General features: G+C 35.2%; 1 protein-coding gene across 8 annotated transcripts in view; it reads left to right on the top strand.

Annotated features, from left to right (window-relative positions):
* The window catches only part of NOX4 (NADPH oxidase 4), a 191,954-nt gene that overhangs the window by 130,945 nt on the left and 36,843 nt on the right, over positions 1-24,166 (top strand). For 7 of the 8 annotated variants that reach the window (XM_050755530.1, XM_050755531.1, XM_050755532.1 and 4 more), the window contains 2 exons: positions 10,568-10,649; positions 23,484-23,603. In XM_050755530.1, the coding sequence (XP_050611487.1) occupies positions 10,568-10,649; positions 23,484-23,603 (202 nt within the window). The remainder of the gene's footprint in view (positions 1-10,567; positions 10,650-23,483; positions 23,604-24,166) is intronic. The other variant, XM_050755535.1, reaches the window with a different exon arrangement.

Here is a 24,166-nt window from a genome sequence, read left to right as displayed (position 1 = left end):
TTCATTTTCTTCGAAAGTGTTTTTTCCCACCCTTTTTCATTTTTTTGTTATAGTTTAGCCTCTGTGGCAATAAAAGAGAATTTCTATTTTATAAGAAATCCAGTTCTAGGCATTGATTCATTGATGTATTTAGAGGCCAAGAGTCTGTCTGTAGTTCTTTCAAAAACTGCTTTTGATTTTTTTTTAAACAGTGTGTTTAACAAATAAGAAGCAAAATAATGAGTATCACAGAAATAGACTTTTATCACTCTGCTCCCCTGAAAATAAAAGGATACGTTAAATAATTTTCCTTTGTTTAATACTGCATTGTCTACCTTCAGACCTTACAGCATTTAAAAGTACCAGGTGTTGAGGCATGCAGATGGCATATGACCCTGCTAAGCTTTCTCTTATCCTGTAATCCTTAGGCAAGAAGAAAGTAAAAGGAGGGAGGGGAGAAAAGGGAGTACAGTATATTCTCAGGAGAGATAAGGCAGTATGATGTCAGTGGAAAGAACCCTGGACTGTGAGTGTTTTTGTTTTGTTTTTGTCTTTTGTTTAAGTATCTTTGCCTCTTTCTAGCCATGTGACCTTGAGACTATCAGTCAGCTGGTTGGTTTTTAGTTTCCTTGTCTACAACATACCAAACTGAGGGAGTTGTTTCCTAATTTCTCAGTTCATTATTGCTGTAAAATGGTATAATTATTTTGAAATAAATAAATTATAAGATACAGATAATTCAATTCCACATAACGTGTGAATGATAGTAGATAAATTTTGGTATAGTTCAGAAAATATTACAGGAATACTTTGGAGAATACATGTCAAGTAGAGGATTTTTATGTTGCTTCTTTTGTTTTCCTATTGGTGTTCTTATTCATTCATTAGCTCTGGTTGTACATACATCTCATCTTCTGAAACTTACATGTATGGGTTTAGGGATTTTTTCCCCTTATGTAAGACAGTATAAAAGTATGTTTTTTGTATTACCTTGACATGGCCTTAATATTTGCAAAAAAAAAGATAGTTTTATATAACCAGAGCATGCAACTGATAGGGTTTTTTCTTCTAGAATTATAAATCATTTTATTTTCTTCTAGAATTATAAATCATTTTCATTTGAATCCTAGAACCTTATGACACAAGATTTGCCTACATATGTAATATATATAGGCAAATATGTGTGTGTATATGTGTGTGTGTGTGTGTATATATATGTAAGCATATATATACATAGAGAGAGAGAAAGAAAGAGAGAGAGAGACAGGGTCTCACTGTGTCACCTAGGCTGGTGTGCAGTAGCATAATCATAGCTCACTGAAGCCTCAAAATCCTTGGCTTGAGCAATTCTCTTGCCTCAGCTTCCCAAGTAGCGAGGACTACAGGTGTACACCACCACACCTGGCTAATTTTTTAAACTTTCTTGAAGAGCCAGGGTCTTGCTGTGTTGCTCAGGCTGGTCTCAAATCCCTGGCCTCAAGCTTTCATATATTGGGAATGTAGTCATGAGCCACCACACCTGGCCTGCCTATATCTTTAATAAGTTGCAACTTGATTTCCTGGTTTATGTAAAGTAGTACTAATCTGAGTGCCTCTCATGTTGATTTGAAACCAATAGTTTAAATAGCAACTGTTGTTACTACTATAAATATTGTTACTGTTGAGTTACCATGTATTACTATGTATTACCAAGTATTATTATTGAGTTACCATGGTAATAAAGAACATTTCCTTGATTTAAACAAACTTTTCAGTAGGGAGATGTATGCTCCATATCTTTCTAGTTGGTATGGATGTACTCGAAGTCTCCTCTTTAATTCTTCTTTTTAGAAGTAATTTGTTTTTCTAAGATTAATATGCATATTTCTAAGGAAACTAAAACACCAAATTTTGACAAACCATTAATTTCTTTAAATCCCTAGAAGTAATGTGCTTCTTTCTCTTTTTAAATAATTTCGTAATTACTTTCTAAATTCTTTTCAAGTAGCTATAATGGCATTGAAGTTCTTTTGTTGTCTTGGCATTTTTGTGTGTGTGTTTAATAAATAGAGCTGCCTCGGTGACAATAATTTGTTTTATTCATAGTCTGTGACAAATAATAGGTACTCAATAAAATTTGTTAGATGAGTGAAAAAGTGAATAAAACGTTATTTAACTGATGAAGTTCTGATTATACAAAATATTGATTTTACTTTCAATTCTAAATTTTCTGTCATTATAGATTATTGATATATATGTAACAGAGCAAAATTATTCAGCTTATTTAGTATGATGGCTCAGAAGGGCTTCCTTTGTTGGTTTGTTTATTTTTTATAGAACCTCTCCACTTCTTTTGCTTTTTATTACCAGCATATCCAGGCTAAGTAGACCGTTCTGTTCCAAACTCTCAGATCATACCTTTAGCACTTATTTACTTGTGGTGTTTGTATCTTTTGATAAAAAATTTAGGATGTAATTACAAAATTATTTAAAAAGGGAAAGAAGCACATTATTTAGACCTCTTCTCTGCTAGACCTTTAGCCCACTAAGAACCTCACTTGGTGCCTGACTTACAGTGCATGCTCAGAAATGTTACTGAGAAATTACTTATTTTAGATGTTCACATTTTGTGTTTATATATTTAAATAGTAATTCCTAAATGCTCTGAGAAAAATCATTTGTACTGTCTATTTCAAGCAGCATGTGTGTGTGTTTGTGTGTATTGTGTGTCTGTATTGGTGTGGTCTTTTCCTTGGGAGGTGGAGGAGGGGATAATACTCCAAGATCTACAATATGGGGAGTATGAATGACAACTACTCTTAAAGATATGTTCATGTGTGGTTATGTGCATATCCGTGCCCCACATCTACTCTTTACACACACACACACACACACACACACACACACACATATATACATCTACATCTACTCTTTAAATATTTATATATATATACACACACACGTATAGATAGATGATTGGTAGATTTCTTTTAGATAAGTACTAAAAATTACAACTCGAACAAATCTAAAAATTAAAAATTCAAACAAGATATAGATAAAATAAAAAGCTATTATATATGATTAGGAGCCATCAGGCAATACTTAACTGATAGAGTCAAGATGGGCATGATCGACGCTGGACAGCATGGCTAAAAGAGTAGTCAAAATGGATTGACAGTGACCACCTTTACATACCACAGAGGTGTTATTTATATAACATCTGGAAAGTTCTGGAAAAAGAGAAATGACTTATTGCTAATCTTTATTCTACTTAAACACATGCACATGCATCACATCCCATTGTAGTTGAGAACTTGGTAGAAGTTCTCAGTACAAAGTGGAGATCTATGAAGCACTTCTGTTGCAGATTGGATTAGCTAGAAGCTGTGTGTGTGTGTGTGTGTGTGTGTGTGTATAACGTAAAATGCTTATTAGGGATCAATATCCCATGACAGGAAAGAGAACAAAGAAAGAGAACAAAGAGGGTTTAGGTGAAGGAAGAATTTGAAACAAGGCAGGTTCAACAAAGCCCAGCCAAATTGGTGGGAAGATCTAGAGCAAATATTGCCCATCAGAGTTGCCTGCGTAGGGCTGAAATATCCTTGCCTTGTTCATTCACTGGATGTGAGCTGCTCTGTTAGAAGTACTTGCTTTGCATCTGAGGCCCACCCTTATGGAACTGACAGCTGGAGATTGAACTGCACTCTCCACAGCTGGGCAACGAGTTCTTCACTGAAGAGGCACTTTGGGAATACTTCTCTGTATCAACTACATGACCCCTAGCTTATTTTCTTATTAATATTTAATTAAAAATAAAATCTCATGTGAATATGAAATAGAGCAGGATGCTAGGACAGCAGGCATAAACCAGAATAGTCCCAGTGAAACAAAGACATGTGGCCCCGCTCCCTTTCAGTGACTTTAAGAAGATTTCTTTTCATTCCTGGAACAAATATTCTTTTTTGTTTTGTTTTGTTTCAATAGTTTCTGAGGTAGAGGTAGTTTTTGGTTACATGGATAAATTCTTTAGTGGTGATTTTTGAGATTTTAGTGCACCCATCACCCAAGCAGTGTAGACTGTATTCAATATGTAGTTTTTTATCCCTCACCCCACTTCCAACACTCCCTCTCTGGAGTTCTCGAAGTTGATTATATCTTTCTTATGTCTTTGAGTCTGCAAAGGTTAGTTTAGCTCTCACTTATTAGTGAGAACACAGGATACTTAGTTTTCCATTCCTGAGTTACTTCACTTATAATAGTGGCCTCCAGCTCCCTCCAAGTTGCTGCCAAAGACATTATTTTGTTCCTTTTTATGGCTGAGTAGTATTCCATGTTGTATATATACCACATTTTCTTTATCTATTTGTTAGTTGATGGGCACTAGGTTGGTTCCGTATCTTTATTGTTGTGAATTGTGCTGCTATAAACATGCATGTGCATGTGTCTTTTTCATCTAATGACTTATTTTCCTTTGGGTAGATACCTAGTAGTGGGATTGCTGGATTGAATGGTTGTTTTATTTTTAGTTCTTTAAGGAATCTCCATGTATTGTCCATAATCATTATGCTAATTTACATTCCCATCAACAGTGTAAAAGTGTTCCCTTTCCACCACATCCACACCAACATCTATTGTTTTTAGACTTTTTAATTACGGCCATTCTTGCAGTAGTAAGGTACCATTTCATTGTGATTTTAATTTGCATTTCCCTGATGATTAGTGATGTTGATCACTTTTTCATGTTTGTTAGCGGTTGTATGTCTTCTTTTGAGAAATGTCTGTTCATGTCCTTTATCCACTTTTCGATGGGATTATTTGGTTTTTTTTTGTTGCTGATTTGTTTGAATTCCATGTAGATTCTGGAAACTAGTCCTTTGTCAGATGCAAAGTTTGAGAAAATAGGCAAATATTTTTTAAGCAACTCAAAGTTGAAAGGTGGCTTAAAGATCACTGAACCCATCTGACTCAGTTGTCAGTTCAGAAAAGGAATTAAGAATAGAGGCAGACATAGGTCAAGAACTCAGGCTCTCTGACTACCAGTTGAGTGTTATTTATTTTATTTTTTCATTTTCCAAGAGAAATTTTTTTCTGCTTTATTTAGGTATAATTGACAAGTAAAACTGTGTATTTTCAGGGAGTACATATCTCTTGTATACATATGCATTGTGAAGTGATTACCACACTCAAGCTAATTAACATATTCATCACCTCAAGTAGTTACCTTTTTTGTGTGTGGTAAGAATACTTAAGATTTACTTGGCAACAGTGTCTTTTCTCTTATGACCTGTTGCTGCTAAATAATGAAAACTGTATGAGTGAAGAAAGATTTGTCCCTTGGTATATCCTTTATCATGTATACTCTCCAATAATATGTCCTGCATTAAGAAGTAATCCTCAGCCTATATTGCCAAAAAATGTGAAATAATATCAATATTATGATGCAATCATCTTACTGACCCTTTTTGGGGTACGAGGTACTGTCTGGTTCCTTGCAATATAACTTCTAATACTATTAATAGGTTACAATATACTAGGTGTTTTTAAAACGAAGGTAAACACTTAATAGAGTCTTAATCTTTAATGTCTCTTAAGGATTTCATTTTGGTGCCATTTTAAAAAAATTAAAACTGGCAAATTAGTGTAATGTGAGCATTAAGAGAAAGATAAAAAAATTTACCTATTAATAAAAATGTGAAGAATTTCTACTCAAGTACCTTTTCTTTAGGACAATCCTGTCTCCCTTAGGAGTATTTTATATGACTTCTTTTATTGCCCTGAAAATCTAATACTCAAAACAGTTAAAATATTCATTTTTATAGAGGAGGTTATAGAGAGGCAGTTAGAGAAGAGGGGTTACCTAAAGGAAAACAATGATTTGGAATTGGTAAAACCTGTCTGGGTCCCTCTAGCAAACAATAACTCTTTCTTAGGTTGCTGTTAAAAAAAAAAAAAAAAAAACAAAACAAAACAAACAAAAAAAACACTAAATAGGTGACAGTGATCACATCTCTAGATGCAAAGGATCTTTAGGTTATACAAGAATAGCATTAATCAGTGTTACTTTTGTCTTTTGCGTATTTTTTTTCTTTCTTTTCTTTCTTTTTTTTTGTAGTGGTAAGAGGTTTTATTTTCTTCTCATCCCAGGAATAGATTTGCATAATGCTAAATTACTGTGAGCTGAAATCATGCCCCTGCACTCCAGCCAGGGTGACAGAGCAAGACTCCATCTCAAAAAAAAAAAAAAAAAAAAAAAAAAAAAAAAAAGGCCTACTGCTTTTTATTGTTATGTAAATCCTTATTGCATTTGGTATATTCTGCATATTGGGGTGGATTAGAGATTGGTCATTTTCTGCAAAGGAGAACATGAAACACCTTGGCCACAAAAAGCTGTACAAAAAAGTTTCAATTAGAATTGGAAAGAGTATTTTATTTTTCTCATTTTTGTTTTCAAATAATTACGCATATTGTGTCACAGTTGATTAGCCAGAGAATGCAAAGTAATGTAACTGTGTGCAGTATGTTATCCAGGTGTAACAGCCTCATAATCTTTTTGTTGATTGAATGGGAGAAAGGAAGAGTGGGTGAAAGTCTACAAAAGCTTGTGTTAATTAAGATGTATCTCCTACTGGTAGAAAATCATGTTCAGACATTATCACATTGTTAGTCAGCTCATCACAGTACCACTTTGCAGAAAAGCTTTTTTTTTCCAGTGGCTTTAATGAATTTCTTCTAAGAAGTCCTGTGAAAGTCCTGAGCTGTAGTATTTGGATAACTGTGCCATTTTCTTAAACAATTTGAGCCTGCTGAGAAAGTAGATCATCTGGTTTGACATTTTGCTGCAAAAGAAGTAGCATTAATATATCTTTTTTTTTTTTTTTTTTTTTTACTTAACAAATAAAGCATCAAATTATTTTGACCTTTTCCTCAGAATCAAATAGATAATAGGATGCTAATTAAATAATCGATAGGCAAAAATCTGTGAGACTAAAGGACTAAATAATTATAAATAATTTTTCCATTTACTTGAACTTTGCTAAGAATAGATTGTTATCATTTATCTATTTTTATAAAGAAATAAGTGAATAATCAATATACCTTTATGAGATAAAATTGTTCACATTTAATAATTTATTAATATAAAAATTAAATTTTTTAAAGACATGCTTTTAAAGTACTGCATATATTTTCTGTTTATGTATATATGAACCCTTTCTTTTCTTTTATTTTCTTTTTCTTTTTGAGATTAAGTTACATTCTCCTTGCCCAGGCTGGAGTGCAATGGCATGACCTCAACTCACTGCAACCTCTGCCTCCCAGGTTCAAGTGATTCTCCTGCCTCAGCCTCCTGAGTAGCTGGGATTACAGGCACCCACCACTAGGCCCAGGCTAACTTTTTGTATTTTTAGTAGAGACAGAGTTTCATCATCTTGGTCAGGCTGGTCTCAAACTCCTGACCTCAGGTGATCCACCTGCCTCAGCCTCCCAAAGTGCTGGGATTATAGGCGTGAGCCACCATGCCCTGTCTATGAATTCTTTTTGACAACCATGATAGCTATTCAAGATATGTTTGCTTGATATTCTTTGTATTTATGATAATCTGATTAAAGGATGTTCCAAATATAGGAACATTAGTTATAGATTTCCTTATACCTTTATAAGTGATGTCTTTTATGCTGCTTTTGCTCTGTGTGTGTGTGTATGCACGCACACGTGTGCATCTGTGTATGTGTTTTTAGTCCTGTCAATATGTCATCTGCAGAGATTCTTTTCTCCAGAATTATAGTCATACGTCCTTTACAGTTATGTAAAAAGAGAAAAACTTATTGCTGTGAAAAGGATGTCTTATATTATAGTTGTGTGTACTAAGAATTCTGATTTTTGTTTCCTTTTAACAAGTTTGGGAGAAATTCACAAACTTTAATTTATACCATTGGTTTTCAAGGAATATCATAACACATATAGCTGTTAGATTTAACAGTTCTTTACTTGATATGTAAAGTTTTTTGTTTGCTGTTGGGTTTGGGCTTGATTTTTCAAGACCCATTTTAGGAAAAGGCTCAGTGGGAAAAAAATTGAAAAGATAAAGCATTACACATTACTCATTTAATGAGTACCCCATAAATTGGCAAGTAGACTGAAAACCAAGAGTTATTATCATCAGAAAGTTTACTAGTCATTTGATTGAAAGAAATGTTAATTTTAAAAATTAAAAATAGTAAGATCAGCCCAAAATACCAGCCAATAATATAATTTAATATTTAAAAATATGAACTAATATTAAAGAGTATAATTGGAGAAAAACACATAGTTTTTTTTTTTTTGGATTTCTAGACTTCAGAGTATAAGCACATCTGTATTTGGATCTCATTAGTTCCTTCTCACCTATATTGTAAGAAATGTCAGAATTTTGAGAGGGGGAAAAAAAACAGTAGAAGTCAGTTATGTATCTCTGATTCAGTATGTTTTAATAAATATGAAGATAAAATATACATTCTGCTTCTCAGTAAGCAAAGGCCACTTTGTTTCTGCCGTATTCCAAATACTTTAACATCTAACTATCCATTAACTAGGAAATGGCAATGGTCATCAGGTGTATATTTTCATTATTTTGTGGAAAGGCTCACCTTCAGTTAGTGATGGATTTACTGCAGCAGGGGAGTGTTAGTTGTGCATACTGTCTCAGCCTGATTGTGCGACTGTGTCAAGATGGGAGTATGGATCCATTTGCTGTTCATGGTTGATGTATGACCATTTGGTCTCCTCTGGGAGTTATTATGATTAACCTTAACAAACAGTTTTCTCTGTCCAGTAAAAATAGATGTTGGAAATATTTCTTCAACAAGTATTTATCCAGCACCTTAATTATGTGTCAGATAATGTTCTGTACCTTGGTGGCACAATACTTATCTACTAGAAGAAAGAGGGATAGAGAGATAAATACATATAACAATAAAACATAGTGTTATAAATTCTGTGAAAGTGGAATCACAAGGTGTACGGGGAGTACGCAGTCGGTCAAGCCTATTCCAAATAGGGCAGGAGGAGAGAACAAAAAAGTAATGGAGGGATCAAGGAAGCCTTTCCATAGATATGACTCTAGAGGTAATGCATATCTATTCCTGAAAATGTGCATACTCTATGCCATGCAGATAGCTATGCAGCGTAAGTATTTCCAAGGTAACATCTAGGATTTTTTCCTTTGTCCTTTTTGTTTTTTTCCTTTTCTTTCTCCCTTCCTCTTCCCCCCTCCCTCCTATTTTCTCTCTTTTCTTCATTATGAATTCATATGCACTGAAGTTTACTAAATCAATTCTTAGCTCAGGATATGCAGTCATTATTGGTCTTTTCCTGGCTGTCATTCCTTCATTCATTTATTCATTTATGATATGACAATTACTACATATGAAACACTAACAGTTACTTAGGTTTACCCTTTTGCTTCTCTCCTATTTCATTCCCCTACCTTTCCTAAAAGATAATCATTATTCTGAATTGTGCATGTCCTTCTTTTGAATTGGTTTGTTTTATTTCATATATATCATACTTAAATAATACATTGCTTAGTTTTTTTTAACTCAATAAAAATTCTATTCTGTTATATGTAATCTGCTGGGATTTTATTTCACTCAACATTATATTAATATGATTCATTATGTTTTTATTTGTAACTGAAATCATTCAGTTTCACTTCAGTTAATACTTCATTTTGTGAATAAGCACAAACGTCCATTCTGCCATGTCAGTGAGCAACTGAGCTGCTTCCATTTATGTTGTTCTATGAGCGGTGCTACTGTGAACATTCTCATACTTGCTAAGACACATGTGAAAGTTTCTGCAGGGTGTATCCCTGAAAGTGGAAATATTGGGCCACAGACTATATAAAAGTAAAACTTAAATGATAATGCCAAATTGTCTTCAAAAGCTATTGTACCAATTTGGACTCCCACCAGCAGCATATAAGAGCTTAGGTTGATCAACATCCTCTCCAACACTTGGTTTTGGGAGACTAATTTCTGTCAATTGAATGCTACATGACACAAATGCTAGTTAATGGTGTCTGGTTTTGATTCACATGGCACAGGTTATTAATGAGACTATGCATCTCTTAATATGTTGATTGGTCATGTATGTTTTCCCTAACCTTTCAATGATAAGATTTGATCATAAAGATATATGTTGCCATTAAGGAAATAAATATATATTTTTATATTTATATATGAGAAATATGTATGTGTGAAATATATATATTATATATATTTATAGGATAAATGTAACTATTTCAAATATTAATCCAGGCTTAATTTTATATATTTAAAATAAATATATGAATATGTGTTATCTATATATCTATACCTATTTATCCTTAATGGCTACATATATATTTATGATTAAAATATTATAATCTATCCATATATAGATATATACACATGCACACATACACTATATATATATATTAGTAATACATAAAATGGTGGGTAAATTTCTATTAAAGGATGGATATACAGTCAAAATGGCTAACAAAATAAACCAATAGGAAATACTTCCATTTTGAAATTATTTTCATGTCTTTTATCTTTTCACAGCTTGATGTTTATTTTTCTTTTGACAGAGCGATTTCGAGATTTACTACTGCCTCCATCTAGTCAAGACTCCGAAATTCTGCCCTTCATTCAATCTAGAAATTATCCCAAGTAAGCAAAAGGGGTTCACTGGGTTTTGATAAGGCAGTGGGTATAGTGCTGGGAGAGATTTGGGAAGGCAAAAACAAAATGTAATCTTTCTTAAGATTTCTGAAAATCCTGAATAACTTACCCTAACTAACTAAGACATCTTCTGCAGTATAATGTCTCAGGCTCCTTGAAGCTGGGTCATAGAAGAAAGACTTACTTTTAATTGCAACCCAACTTTGACTGAGGAGCTGCTGCACAGTGCGATCAATAGGCTGTGTGCATCTATGTCTGATTCTTTTTGCTTGATGCTGTATCAACAGGGACAGCATTTCGTCGGTGATACTTCATCTGGTTTACTATTTACTGTCCTTTAAATGCAAGGATTCATTTATATTGTAGCAAGTCATTTTCAAAATAACCACGGGCTAGATACGGTTTTTAACAATCTCTATATATTCTTATTTATCATATTGAAAACTGGGGAAGTGAAATCTTCTGATGCTTTGTTATATGAAGCAGACCTTTCCTTCTCATAGATGCCCCAAGCATACGTACTTGTTGAAGGAATATGCCTTCATCTTCCTGAAGGTTAAGGAAATACCAGGCCTCTTATAACACATTTCCTTCCCTAAAGACTGATACATGCTGAATCTTGATCATTCCTGTGGCATCTTGGGGCCTCCTCTATGAGTGTTTAGCTCTCTTTAATAGTTAGTGTGCAAAAGGCTAAAGAATAAATAAACTAATATCTGAAATAGAAAAGAAACGCCATCAACTTAAAGGAATAGAATTTGGTTTATACATATTTCATCTAATCACTATGTCAAATTCTTTGATTTCTTTAAGAGTTTTTTCAAGTATTCATAAACTTTGCTTTCTGGGGAAATTATTTTCCCTCTAATACTTAGCTTTGGTAATACTCACTTAATTATGATCACAAAAATAAATATAAAATCCTAATCATATTGCTTGTGCATTGTTTCAACTTTTAATCCAGGCTTAATTTTTAGCAATAAACTTGCAATCTCCTGATAACATACACAAAGACATACATGTGCCTAATCAGCCTTGAATGCATACTTTGGTCTATATGTACATGTTGACCAGGAGCATGAATGTGCCCGAAATAACTGATGCACACCTATTTGTATTTTTACTTACAGTGGCTGTTGGCAGAGGCTGATGATGCCTGCTTTTCTGCCTCTTAGGCTTACAGTTTGCCTAATGCCTTTGCTTGATAGGGTAGTCATAGTAGTTTCCCAGGTGGTTATCTATTTGCAGCTACAGGAATACCTCAGAAATATTGTGGGTTTGATTCTAGGCCGCCGCAATAAAGTCAATACTGCAATAAAGCTGTCACACTTTCTTTTAGTTTCTCAGTGCATATAAAAGTAAATTTAACAGTATTCTATAGCCTTTTAAGTTTGCAGTAGCCTAGATATGTCTAGAAATACTATGTACATCCGTTAATTAAAATATACTTTATTGTTAAAAATGCTTACAATCATCTGTGCCTTCAGCAAGTCATAAACTTTTTGCTGGTAGGGGATCTTTCCTCGATGTTGATGGTTGCTGACTGATTAGGAAGGTGGTTGTTAAAGGTTGGGGCACCTGTTACAATTTCTTAGAATAAAACCATGAAGTTTATTGCATCAATTGGCTCTTCCTTTTACAAAAGATTTCTCTGTAGATTGTGATGCTGTTTGATGGCATTTTACCCACAGCATAACTTCTCTAAAAATTGAACTCAATCCTCTCAAACCCTGCTGTTGTGTTATCAAGAAAATTTATATGATATCCTAAATCTTTTGTTGTCATTTCAGCATTTTCATAGCTTCTTTACCAGGAGTAGATTTTATCTTAAAAAAAAAAAAAACTACTTTCTTCCTGTAATCCTAGTACTTTGGGAAGCTGAGGCAGGTGGATGACTTGAGGGCAGGAGTTCAAGACCAGCCTGGCCAACATGGTGAAACCCGATCTCTACTAAAAGTATAAAAATTAGCCAGGTGTGGTGGCCCCCGCCTGTATTTCCAGCTATTTGGGAGGCTGAGGTGGGAGAATTGCTTGAACCCAGGAGGTGGAGGTTGCAGTGAGCTGAGATTGTGCCACTGTACTCCAGCCTGGGCAACAGAGTGAAACTCCAAAAACAGACAAACAAAAAACAAAAGAAAAAACTGCTTTTTTTTTTTTGCTCATCCATAATAAGCAACTTTTCATTTATTCAAATTATATCATGAGATTGCAGCAATTCAATCATATATTCCGGCTCCACTTGTAATTCTAGTTCTCTATTTACACTATGTCTGTAGTTGCTTCCTCCACTGAAGTCATGGACCGCTCAAAGTTAACCATGAGGGCTCAAATAAACTTCTTCTAAACTCCTATTAATTTTGGTAATATGACTTCCTCCCATGAGTCATGATGTTCTTAATAGCACGTAGAAGGTGAATAATTTTCAGGATGTTTTTAAATTTACATTGCCCAGATCTACCAGAGGCATCACTGTCTATGGTAGCTATAGCCTTATGAAAAGTATTTCTTAAATAATAACAATTGAAAGTCAGAATTTCTCTTTGATCCATGGATTGCAAGATGGATGTAATGTTAGCAGGCCTGCAAACAACATTCATCTTCATGTACATCTACATCATAGCTCTTGGTTGACTAGATGCATTGTCAGTGAGCAGTGATTTTAAAAATTTGTTTGTATAAATTTATGTGGTACATACGTAATTTTGATCCATGGATAGATTGTATAGTAGCCAAGTCAGGGCTTTTAGGGTATCCATCACTGGAATAACATACATTGTATCCATTAAGTAATTTCTCATTATTCACCTACTTCTTAGCCCCCTTGCAACCTTTCAAGTCTCCACTGTCTATCATTCCATACTCTACATCCATGTGTACACATCATCTAGCTCTCTCTTTTAAGTGAGAACATTAAGTATTTGACTTTCTGTGTCTGAGTGATTTCATTCAGGGTAATGTCTCCAGTTTTATCCATATTGCTGCAAAAGTCATTATTTTGTTCTTTTTTGTTCTTGAATAGTATTTGATTATGTATATATACAGTATTTTCTTTATCCAGTCATCCATTGATGGATGCTTAGGTTGAATTCATTTCATTGTTATTGTTCTGGTGTGAGCTTTGCTCACTGCCTATGTGAGTAGTAACAGTTTGGATATAATCTTTTTTTTTTTTCCTGGTGGGCTTAAAATATTCAGTAAACCATGCTATCTATAAACAGACGTGTTTTAATCTGGACTTTGTTCTTTTATTTATAGAGTACAAACAGAGTAGATTTAGCATAATTCTTATGGGCCTTAAGTTTTTCAGAATGGTAAATGAGCACTGCTTCAACTTAAAGTGACCAACTACATTAGTCTATAGACAAGAGTCAGCCTATCCTTTGAAGCTTTGAAGCCAGGCATTGACTGCTCCTTTCCAGCTGTGAACACTGTAGATGGCATCTACCACTTGATGGCTGTCTTGTCTACATTGAAAATCTGTTGTTTAGTGTAGTCACCTTCATCTATCATCTCAGCTAGATCTTCTGGATAATATGCTGCAGCTTCTCCATCAGCACTTGCTGCTTTGCTTTGAACTTTTATATTATAGAGATGGCTTCTTTTCTTAAGCCTCATGAACCAACCTATTCTAGCTTCAGACTTTTCTTTTGCAGCTTCCACATCTCTGTCAGCCTTCATGGAATTGAAAAGAGTTAGGGCCTTGTTCTGGATTAGTCTTTGGCTTAAGGAATGTTGTGTTGTGGCTGGTTTAATCACCCAGACCACTAAAACTTTCTCCATATCAGCAATAAGGCTGTTTTGCTTTCTTATTATTCATATGTTCACTGAAATAGCACTTTTAATTTTCTTCAAAAACTTTTTCCCTTGCATTAGCAATTTGGCTCACTGTTTGATACAAGAAGCCTAACTTTATGCCTATCTCAGCTTTCAACATGCCTTCCTCACTAAGTTTAATCATGTCTAGTTTTTGATTGAAGTAAGAGACATGCAACTCTTCCTTTCACATGAAACTTAGAGGTCATTTTAGAGTTGTTAATTGGCCTAAATTCAATATTGTTTTGTCACAGGGAGTAGGATGGTCCCAGGTAAGGGAATGAGAAGGAGAAATGTTTGGTAGGTGCACTCAGAACACACACATTTGTTCATCATTGCAGATAACTGAGCGTCAAAGAATTTGTAGCTTTGTAACTTAAAAAAAAATCTGTAAAGTTGAAATACAAGTCAAACAATTAGAATGTATTTTATTCACAACCACTGTTATGTATATCTACACTGAGATTTTTTCCTCATTTTTCTGGTTGAAATGTGATTTAAGACCTAAAATATGGGTTACAAAGCAACTTCCTTGCCCTATAAAATTACGCTGTGTCACAGAGTGGTATTTACAGATCATGACATAACCCACATAGATCATAACATCACTAGCATGGTGTCATTGTGCACTGGTTAGTGTAAGCTGTGGTATTTTGGATTTGGTCTGGGGTTGCTATTTAGTCAACATAGTGTCCCTATAATCTTTAACTTCCTGTTACCAAGAGACATCTAACAAATAATGAAATATGGAAATGTGTATCCTTTATTTAGGTGAAAAATATTCATGAAGAGAACTGACTGGGTCTGAAATGCATATGGATATATATATATATATATATATATGTCTAAGGGAAAGGCATTTAAAAAATATCACCTGCAATGGTGTTTGGAAACACTCTTCTAAAATATAAGAATGTTCATTAATCAGTTTCTACATTTGTGAGCTCTTATTTGACCCATTGCCAAAGCTAGGGCATCCATTCTCATCAGGATGTAATTGTAGACATTGCTCCATGAAAATTCTCAGAGCATGAAGAGGTGTGACAGTTGTCAGAAAGAGATAGATGAGTAGAAAGGAATTTAAAAAAGAATGTGCCTCTAATACAAAATGCATATTGTTCATATTGTTGATTTATAGGTTGGAGGAAACAAATGGAGATAAAGAAACAAGTTTTATTGCTAATTAACTCTGAAGGACTTAAGTTCATGACATATGTAGACTAGAGAGTAGTTATGATCTATTTTTATCCTTGTAAATACAGCTTGGACATGTAAAATGGTTAAGTGCATCTGGTTTAATTTTATCCACAAATTACTTGCAACCATTTTGGCAATTAAACCAGCAAAACATGACCGAGTGGCTCTGGAAGTTTTAACCACAATGTATGTAAAAATATTGTGAAAATACAAGAATAAACTATTTCTACTTGGTTCTCATAAAGATCAAGTTCTCTGAGCTTCCTAATATCTGAACTGTTTAGAGAGGAATATCATTTATGACAAATTTTAGAGCTGTTCTTTTTTGACTTGGTTTGCTGCCAAAGAACAACCTTGATTGTTTGGACAATAAAAGCAATGTCCTAACTCAATCTCATTTCTAATGGGCTACGTAAAAATGACTTCAAATGGTGATTTTGGGTAATACCCTTAAACTGCAAAGCCTCAGATGACCTTTCCACAGTCTGTTCTCCAGCTTATCCTCCTTTCTCTTTCCTAGCCACGTTTTGAGTTCTTCTTCAATACATCATCCATCTTTAATAATTTCTGTTCAATCTGCATGTCTGTAATGTACTTGTCATCTGAACCTGAGCCAAGTTCTTTTCTTTTCTTTTCTTTTCTTTTCTTTTCTTTTCTTTTCTTTTTTAGACGGAGTCTCGCTCTGTCGCCTAGGCTGGAGTGCAGTGGTGAGATCTCAGCTCACTGCAAGCTCTGCCTCCCATGTTCAAGCAATTCTTCTGCCTCAGCCTCCTGAGTAGAAGGGTTTACAGGCGTGAGCCACCACACCAGGCTAATTTTTGTATTTTTAGTAGAGACAAAGTTTTAGTAGAGACAAAGTTTCACCATAGTGGCTGGTCTCGAACTCCTGACCTGGTAATCTGCTCACCTTGGTCTCCCAAAATGCTGGGATTACAGGTGTGAGCCACTGTGCCTGGCCCAAGTTATTTTCATTTATAATAGTAATACATAATGAACACTACACATGCCAGGAATTGTGCTTTATATGCATTATTAATTTAATTCTTACTATTCCTCTCTAAGTTAGGTAGTACTATTTCCCTAATTTTACAGATAAGAGAACTGAGATTCAAAGAGGTAAATGCTCTACCCAAAGTCACATGGCAGAGCTGGGTCTCCAATCCAGATTTGTTTGGCCCCTCAAATAATACTTAACTTAGAAGTGGTTGGGTCGTTGAGGGATTACTTCCAGGTGGCTGAAAACTGTGTATGTGTAGAGCATGTGTGTGCATGCATGTGCAACACACATGCACACACTTGGAGTCAAGGTATAAGTAGAAATATGGACAGGGCCTAGAATACCTTCTGTTTTCTGAGGCAAGGTCTCATTCTGTCACCCAGGCTGTAGTGCAGTGGTGCAAGCACAGCCCACTGCAGCATCAGCATCCTGGGCTTAAGTGAACCTCCCGCCTTGGCCTCCAGTGTAGCTGGGACCACAGGTGTGTGCCACCAGGCCTGGCATATATATATAGATATAATTTTTTTTTTAGAGGCATAGATTTCTTTTTTTTTTTTTTTTGAGATGGAGTCTTATTCTGTTACCCAGGTTGGAGTGCAATGGCACGATTTCTACTCACTGCAACTTCTGCCTCCCAGATTCAAGCGATTCTCCTGCCTCAGCCTCCCAAGTAGCTGGGATTACAGATGTGTGCTACCATGCCCGGCTAATTTTTGTATTTTTAGTAGAGACAAAGTTTCACCATATTGGCCAGGCTAGTCTCGAACTCCTGTTTCAGGTGATCCACCTGCCTTGACCTCCCAAAGTGCTGGGATTACAGGCATGAGCCACCACACCCGGCCGGAGACATAGGTCTTATCACATTGTTGTCACAGGCCTGGTCTTTGTTGCACAGGCTGGTCTTGAACTCCTAGCCTCAAGCAATCATCCCACCTAAGCCTCCCAAAGTATTGGATTACGGATATGAGCCACTGTATCTGGCCTGGACTGCCACTTAAATGACCTTGAACTTTGTTGTAAAGACAATGAAGACCCATGAAAGGATTTTAAGCCAAGCAGAAAGATAATTAGACTTACATTTTTATAGATTTTTCATGAAACTAGAGAGGTGCATGAGGTACCACATGGGGCCAGCACACTAGCTTGTTGGCAATTTCATATTCAGGCAGGAAATGATAATGGATTCATACTGTGGTAATAGTAATATGGAAGATCAGATAGGTCTAAGGGTGTTAGGAGGCATAATTAACAGAATGTGATGACTATTATGCAAGAAGGAGAGGAAGAGAGAGAGGGAGAAGGAAAGAGCTTTGGGTGACTTCAGGCTTTTTCACTTGTGTCACGTTCTGGTTTAAGTCCTCCATGATTGAGGGAGAGTGGTAATCTGAGCATCTTTATGTTGACTTTTTGTTCTATATTACAAATGATGATGATGGAGATACCTTCCTTCTAATGTCGCTTTGAGGAATGCCCAATGCGTGACACAATTGTTTCTTGTAAGTCTTTGTGATATTTAAAATCAGAAAGCACCTAGCCTCTTGCAAAAGTGAATTCTCATCACTATTCTCATTGTCAGCTCTGTTCTGCCATTTCTCAAAGCGATTGCTTGCCTCAGGGCAGGGGGAAAGGCTCTGTCATGTGGGCTGCTTTTGTATATTCAATCCATTCTAAATCCTGTCAGAAGGGATGCATTGTCCTGTCTGGTAGAGGTGGCTCTGGGTGATGTGCTCTGCTTGGATTAGTCAGGAAGGAGCCCTTTCCCTTGTGTGTCTGCCTATTTGTGGTAGTGGTTATTCCGGTACAGTTTCTACAAGCACAATAATTCATAAGATTTTCCACAGTATACATATTGTATTTCACAAAAGAATTACTATCTTTCATCTTCTAATCCTTACATTTAGACTTTCTTTTATATAGTATGTGAAATTCCAATACTTGGATGGCAAGAGATCTAAAAGGTAGTATTCTGACTAGAGTGTGGAATGTAGTTATAAGAATGCCAAATACTATTGATATTTGCAAAACTAGGCAAGTAGGATGTCCAAAGAATGCTGGTCTGTCAGCAAGTAGTGGATCCCAACCCCTGGGCTGGGATTCACAAGGCAAAACCCTGTCATCAGGACTGTAAAACTGAGGCACTGTTTAAATTGTAAAGATTTTGGCTCAGAGATGTAAGTCAAGAAGCTGTGTTAGTGCAAGGCTAATGAGCAAGCAATGAACAAGCCTTAGTGCTGACTGAGAGCACAACTCATTCCTGACTCAGATAAGAATTGGTTGAAGGATAGGGCCAAGCTGAGTCTATAACTGGAGGTTAGGTGGCCAAAATCACAGAACAAGTTGGGGAAGTAGCCACTTTCTGGAGATAGATTAAGAGATTAAGCACAGGTGAGTCTCCATCTAGTGCCTTTGAGAGCCATTTACTTTCTTTGTCACCCCATCCTGTATTCAGCTGCCATACATCTTTTCAGTCTTTAGTTTTTAGGTTTGTTTATTTGGGGTTTGTTTTTTTATTTTTAAGCAGAAATTGTCAGTCAACAAAGTAGCCTAAAATCCTTCCTTTGTTAAAAATCTTATATTAAATGTAACAATTCATAATGGTTATGAGAGAATAATTTTGATAGCATGATTATTTTATGGGGACTCCTTGCCAAAGAATTTTTATCCTTGCAGACTTTAAATTAATTAATTTATAAGGCCTTGACTGAACTGAATCATTCAGAATTCCAAGAGATAAATGTCAGAGTTTTTTTTTTTTTAAACAATGTTGCTTTTATTTTAACATGAGATTGCATTAGATAATAATTACAAATTATTGTAAGTGAGATTGAGTTCTTGATTTGGCTCTCAGCTTGAATGTTATTGGTATACAGAAATGCTGCTAATTTTTGTACATTGACTTTGTATACTGAAACTACTGAAGTCATCTATCAGTTCTCTCATTTATCAGGCAGAGTCTTTAGGGTTTTCTAGGTATAGAAGCAAATCATCATCAAAGAGAGACAGTATGACTTCTTTTCCTATTTGGATGCTTTTTCTTTCTTTCTCCTGCTTGACTGCTCTGGCTAGAATTTCCAGTGCTATGTTGAATAAGAGTGGTGAGAGCGGGCGCCCTTGTCTTGTTCTGGTTCTCAAGGGAAATGCACCCATCTTTTGCCATTTCAGGATGGTGTTGGTTGTGGGTTTCTCATCGATGACTGTTATTATTTTGAGACATGTTCCTTATATGCCTAGTTTATTGAGGGTTTTTATCATAAAGGGATGTTGGATTTTATCGAAAACTTTTTCTGTATCTATTGAGATGAAAATAAGTTATTTGTTTTTATTTCTGTTTACGTGCAAAAACAGAAAATTAAACATTGGGTACACAGAGACATGAAGATGGGAACAATAGACACTGGGGAGGGAGAGGGGCAGGGATTGGAAAATTACCTACCTGTATTGAATGCTGCTATACACTGTGGAGTACAGTATTGGTTGATTAAGCTCATGATCATGTGTCTGACTGGCAGCTGTGGCAGCTGCCTGGCATCATGAGAGATTATTGTACCAAATACCACTAGTCCAGAAAAGGGTCAAAATTCAAAATTTTGAGTACAGTTTCTACTGAGTACATATCATTTTCACTCCATCATAAAGTCAAAAAATTTTAAATCGAACTATCCTAAGTCAGGGACCCTCTGTAAAATCACCACCTACACTAGCTCACTCCTTACCCTCCTTACCTGCTCTGTCAGCAACATCAGTATCTCCTGGGGGAATGGTGGAAACTACAAATGCTCAGACTTCTGAGTCAGTAAGACTCGGAGTAGGGCCTAGCATTCTGTGTTTTAACAAGCCCTACAGGAAATTCTGATACACAGTAAAATTTGAAAACCATCAAGGGAGAACCATCACACACTTTAAACTCATTCCTTTTGTTTGTTGTTTCTATTGATATGATTAGCTCCTGAGACTAGAATGGTCTAAAACTGCAATACCATCCTCTCCGGAGGAATAGTTAATCACACTCACTTTTTTCCTACATGAAGAGAGAATTGTTAGATGATAATTGTCCTGGAACCTTTTTTTGTTTTTACCTTTATATAATACACCTCACCAAAATATTTGATAATTGTAATGATTATTATCTGATTATTAAAAAAATAGTAACTTTGAATCTAACTTTGGAGTTAGATTCAGAATGAATTTAGTAAAAGTCCTCCCCCCTTAATATAAGTGTGACCTTAAGAAAATTATTTAACCTTTTTGAGTTTTAGTTCCCAATGCAATAAAATAGGCATTATACTTTCCTATGAAATTTGTTGTGTGGATTAACAGTGAAGGTATACATAGAACATTCAGTACCAACCCTGGATTAAATGTTCGGTGAAGAGTATCCATTGTTATTATAACTTATTTTAGGTTTCTGAGGTAAGAGTCTCAGGCATTTCTTGAAAAAGAAAATTTTTTTTGGACACTGAGTTTTACTCTGTCACTCAGGCAGGAGTGCAGTGGTGTGATCACAGCTCACTGCAGTCTCAACCTCCTGGACTTAAGCCATCCTCCTGCCTCAGCCTCCCTAGTACCTGGGATTACAAGCACTTGCCACCATGCCCAGCTAATACTTAAGACAAGGGTCTCATTATGTTGCTCAGGCTGGTCTCAAAATTCTGGCCCTAAGCAATTGTCCTGCCTCAGCCTCCAAAAGTGCTGGGATTACAGGTGTGAGCCACTACACCAGACCCTTGAAATTTTTTTATTAATTAAAAAAACTGTTTAAAGTGACAGCTGATCAGAAAAGATTTTAAAAGGCAAATATTTTTCAAAACTTTACACTTACATGAACATTAAATGTTATAAATTACAAACCTTTACTTTTAATAATAATATAGTATTTATTATGTTATTCTTAAATATCTAATATTTATCAGGTTCTCACTATGTTCAGGCACCACGTTAAAAGCTTTAACAAGTATATTTACATTCAGCCACATAAAATAGAAATGTAGCTTGAAACTCATTCATCTTAATGAAAGAATTAAATCAGTTTTCTAAAGTGTAAATACTGCTTTCAAGGGAAAAATTTAAATGTAAAAAATGTTTATATATTTCTGAGGGGGTCAGAGAAGAAGATATCTCTTATTCTTCGAATTATCTTAGATCCACAATCCTTCATAAATGTTCTTTTCATTAGTTATCAACTGAAGTTCAAAAATGTGTCAAATTGATTTCATCTCTACTATGTTATAGCAAGACTTTAAAGAGTTGCCTGTAATTTCTACAATCTGGTTACATATGTTATGATAATAACAACATGGCATTCTTTTAAAGACCGTGTACTATGATAGGGAGAAAGTCACTGCTCATAAATGAAAGGCAGTATATTTCACACATTAATCAGATTAAATATGTAAAAAAAAGTGATTTAAGCAGTTTCAGTTTCCATCTCCCTCAAAAAACTGGATGTCATGAAATAATAAATTACTAGTAATTTTATCTTCTTATTTTCTCCAAGAAAAGCAAAGTTTTCTCTCTCCTGGTACCAAAAAAAAAAAAAAAAAAAAAAAAAAAAAAAAAAAAAAAAAAAAAAGCATTTCAAATTAAAAACAACTGATTCTCTAAGGGCTTTAAAACCAAATTCCCACTTACATTTCCCAGCTCATACTGGACTTAGCCCATTTCTTGCAGCAATGCTGGGCCTCCCAGAAGGCCTGTCAGTATACTGTAGGCACTGATTGATGCCATTAACAAAATATATTTCTGATATTTGTGTGGCCCTCTACAATTCTTAGCACACTTTTTTTTCTGTAGTATCACATCTTATTGACTCTTTTATAGATGAAGGAAATCCAGTTTAGAGAGGACAAGTAACTTGTCTGGTATCCCAGCCCTAGTAAATGACTAGAACACTGAGTTCTAGTTGTCCTGTCCAGATTTATTTCAAACACTGAAGAGTAGCTTTGTGGGGAGTGGGGAGGGTGTGTGTGTGGGTGTGTAGCTCAGAAAGCAGACAAGTAGGAAGGAGGGGGCAGTGGCCAAAATATATTCACACAGCCAAAACAGACGTAGGGAATTTGAGAAATGTACTGTTTTGGCTGGACATTTTGCTTCCCTGAATAAAATTAATTGTCTGTTACTAAGAAAGAATGGGAGGATGAATTATTATATGAACAATTAGCATTTCTATTGCATTAAGAAGGATTTCGCTATGCTCTCTCTCCCTCTCTCTCACACACACACACACACACTTGAATATATAAACATGAGCAGACTAATTAGAACTTCAGAGCTTCCTTTGTGACTGCTCTTTACAGCTAAAGAACTATCAGTTTATAAGTAAAGTTCTATACTTATGAACAACCAGGCCAAGAGGAAGAACAGTGCCAAATTCTTTTCCTTACTCCTATTATTTTTCTGTTCACATAGTAAATGTTTAAATAAGTATTTCTACTACTGCCATTGGAAAAAAATATTTTTTGAATTTAGACACAGTAAAGCAATCGTTATTTTATTTTAGTCCCATATAGTAATCTAATATGATCAGAGCTTTAACTTGTCCTTAGCTCTCTGGCATGATCATATTTACATTACTCTATACTTTTAATTAATGGTTCCTCAAAAAAAGGCATACTGAGAAACAGATGTACTTGTTTTAATCTTGACAATTCATAAACAACATTTGTTATTCCTTTAGGCTGACCATTATGAGAATCAGTGAAATAAGGCCTGTCCTATCACAAAGTGTAGAGATTGTATTCAGCGTGTTTATTATATGGTACAGAAAATTAATTTAACTTATTTTCATTTTTTCCCACCTTTGTCTGACTGCTCTACAGGCTGTATATTGATGGTCCTTTTGGAAGTCCGTTTGAGGAATCACTGAACTATGAGATCAGCCTCTGTGTGGCTGGAGGCATTGGAGTAACTCCATTTGCATCAATACTCAACACCCTGCTGTATGTCATTTTGATCTATTTATTAATCCAAATAGAGAACTGCCAATATTTCAGACATCTCTCTTTTTAGTATAAAATAATTCCTTATTGAATTATTCTACTTGTTGATCAAGGACCTCCATTTACTGATTGAGGAGGGGAATAATTCAGTGATTCTCAACATGTGGTCTGTGACTCCCAGCATATTCTCTTGTAGAAAGATGTCATATCACAGTTATGCACTCCTCTGTCCTTTTCCTCTGTTAGAAGTCGTTCACCTCCATCCTTCATTTCTCTATATCCTCATCAGTGGTAAGTGGTTCTACTCATTCATTCGGTCAACAAATATTTTTGTGCACCCATCTGCCAATAGATCTTACAGGTATTGGAAAGACAGCAATTAATGTAAACAGAGTCCCTGCCCTTAAAAAGCTTACATTCAAATGGGGCAGATAAAAAAGAAAGCAATGAGAAATATAAATAATATTGTTTCAGAAAATATTACAATTATGACAAAAGGTAGACATTAATAGATATGGAAATAAAGGGCTGGCTTTATTGTTGAAGTATGGTCAGGCTTTTCT

Source organism: Macaca thibetana, chromosome 14 (assembly GCF_024542745.1).
Source record: "Macaca thibetana thibetana isolate TM-01 chromosome 14, ASM2454274v1, whole genome shotgun sequence".
Lineage (NCBI taxonomy): Eukaryota > Metazoa > Chordata > Mammalia > Primates > Cercopithecidae > Macaca > Macaca thibetana.
The sequence above is the reverse complement of the archived record's forward strand: the minus strand, read 5'-3'. Positions and strand labels throughout refer to the sequence as shown.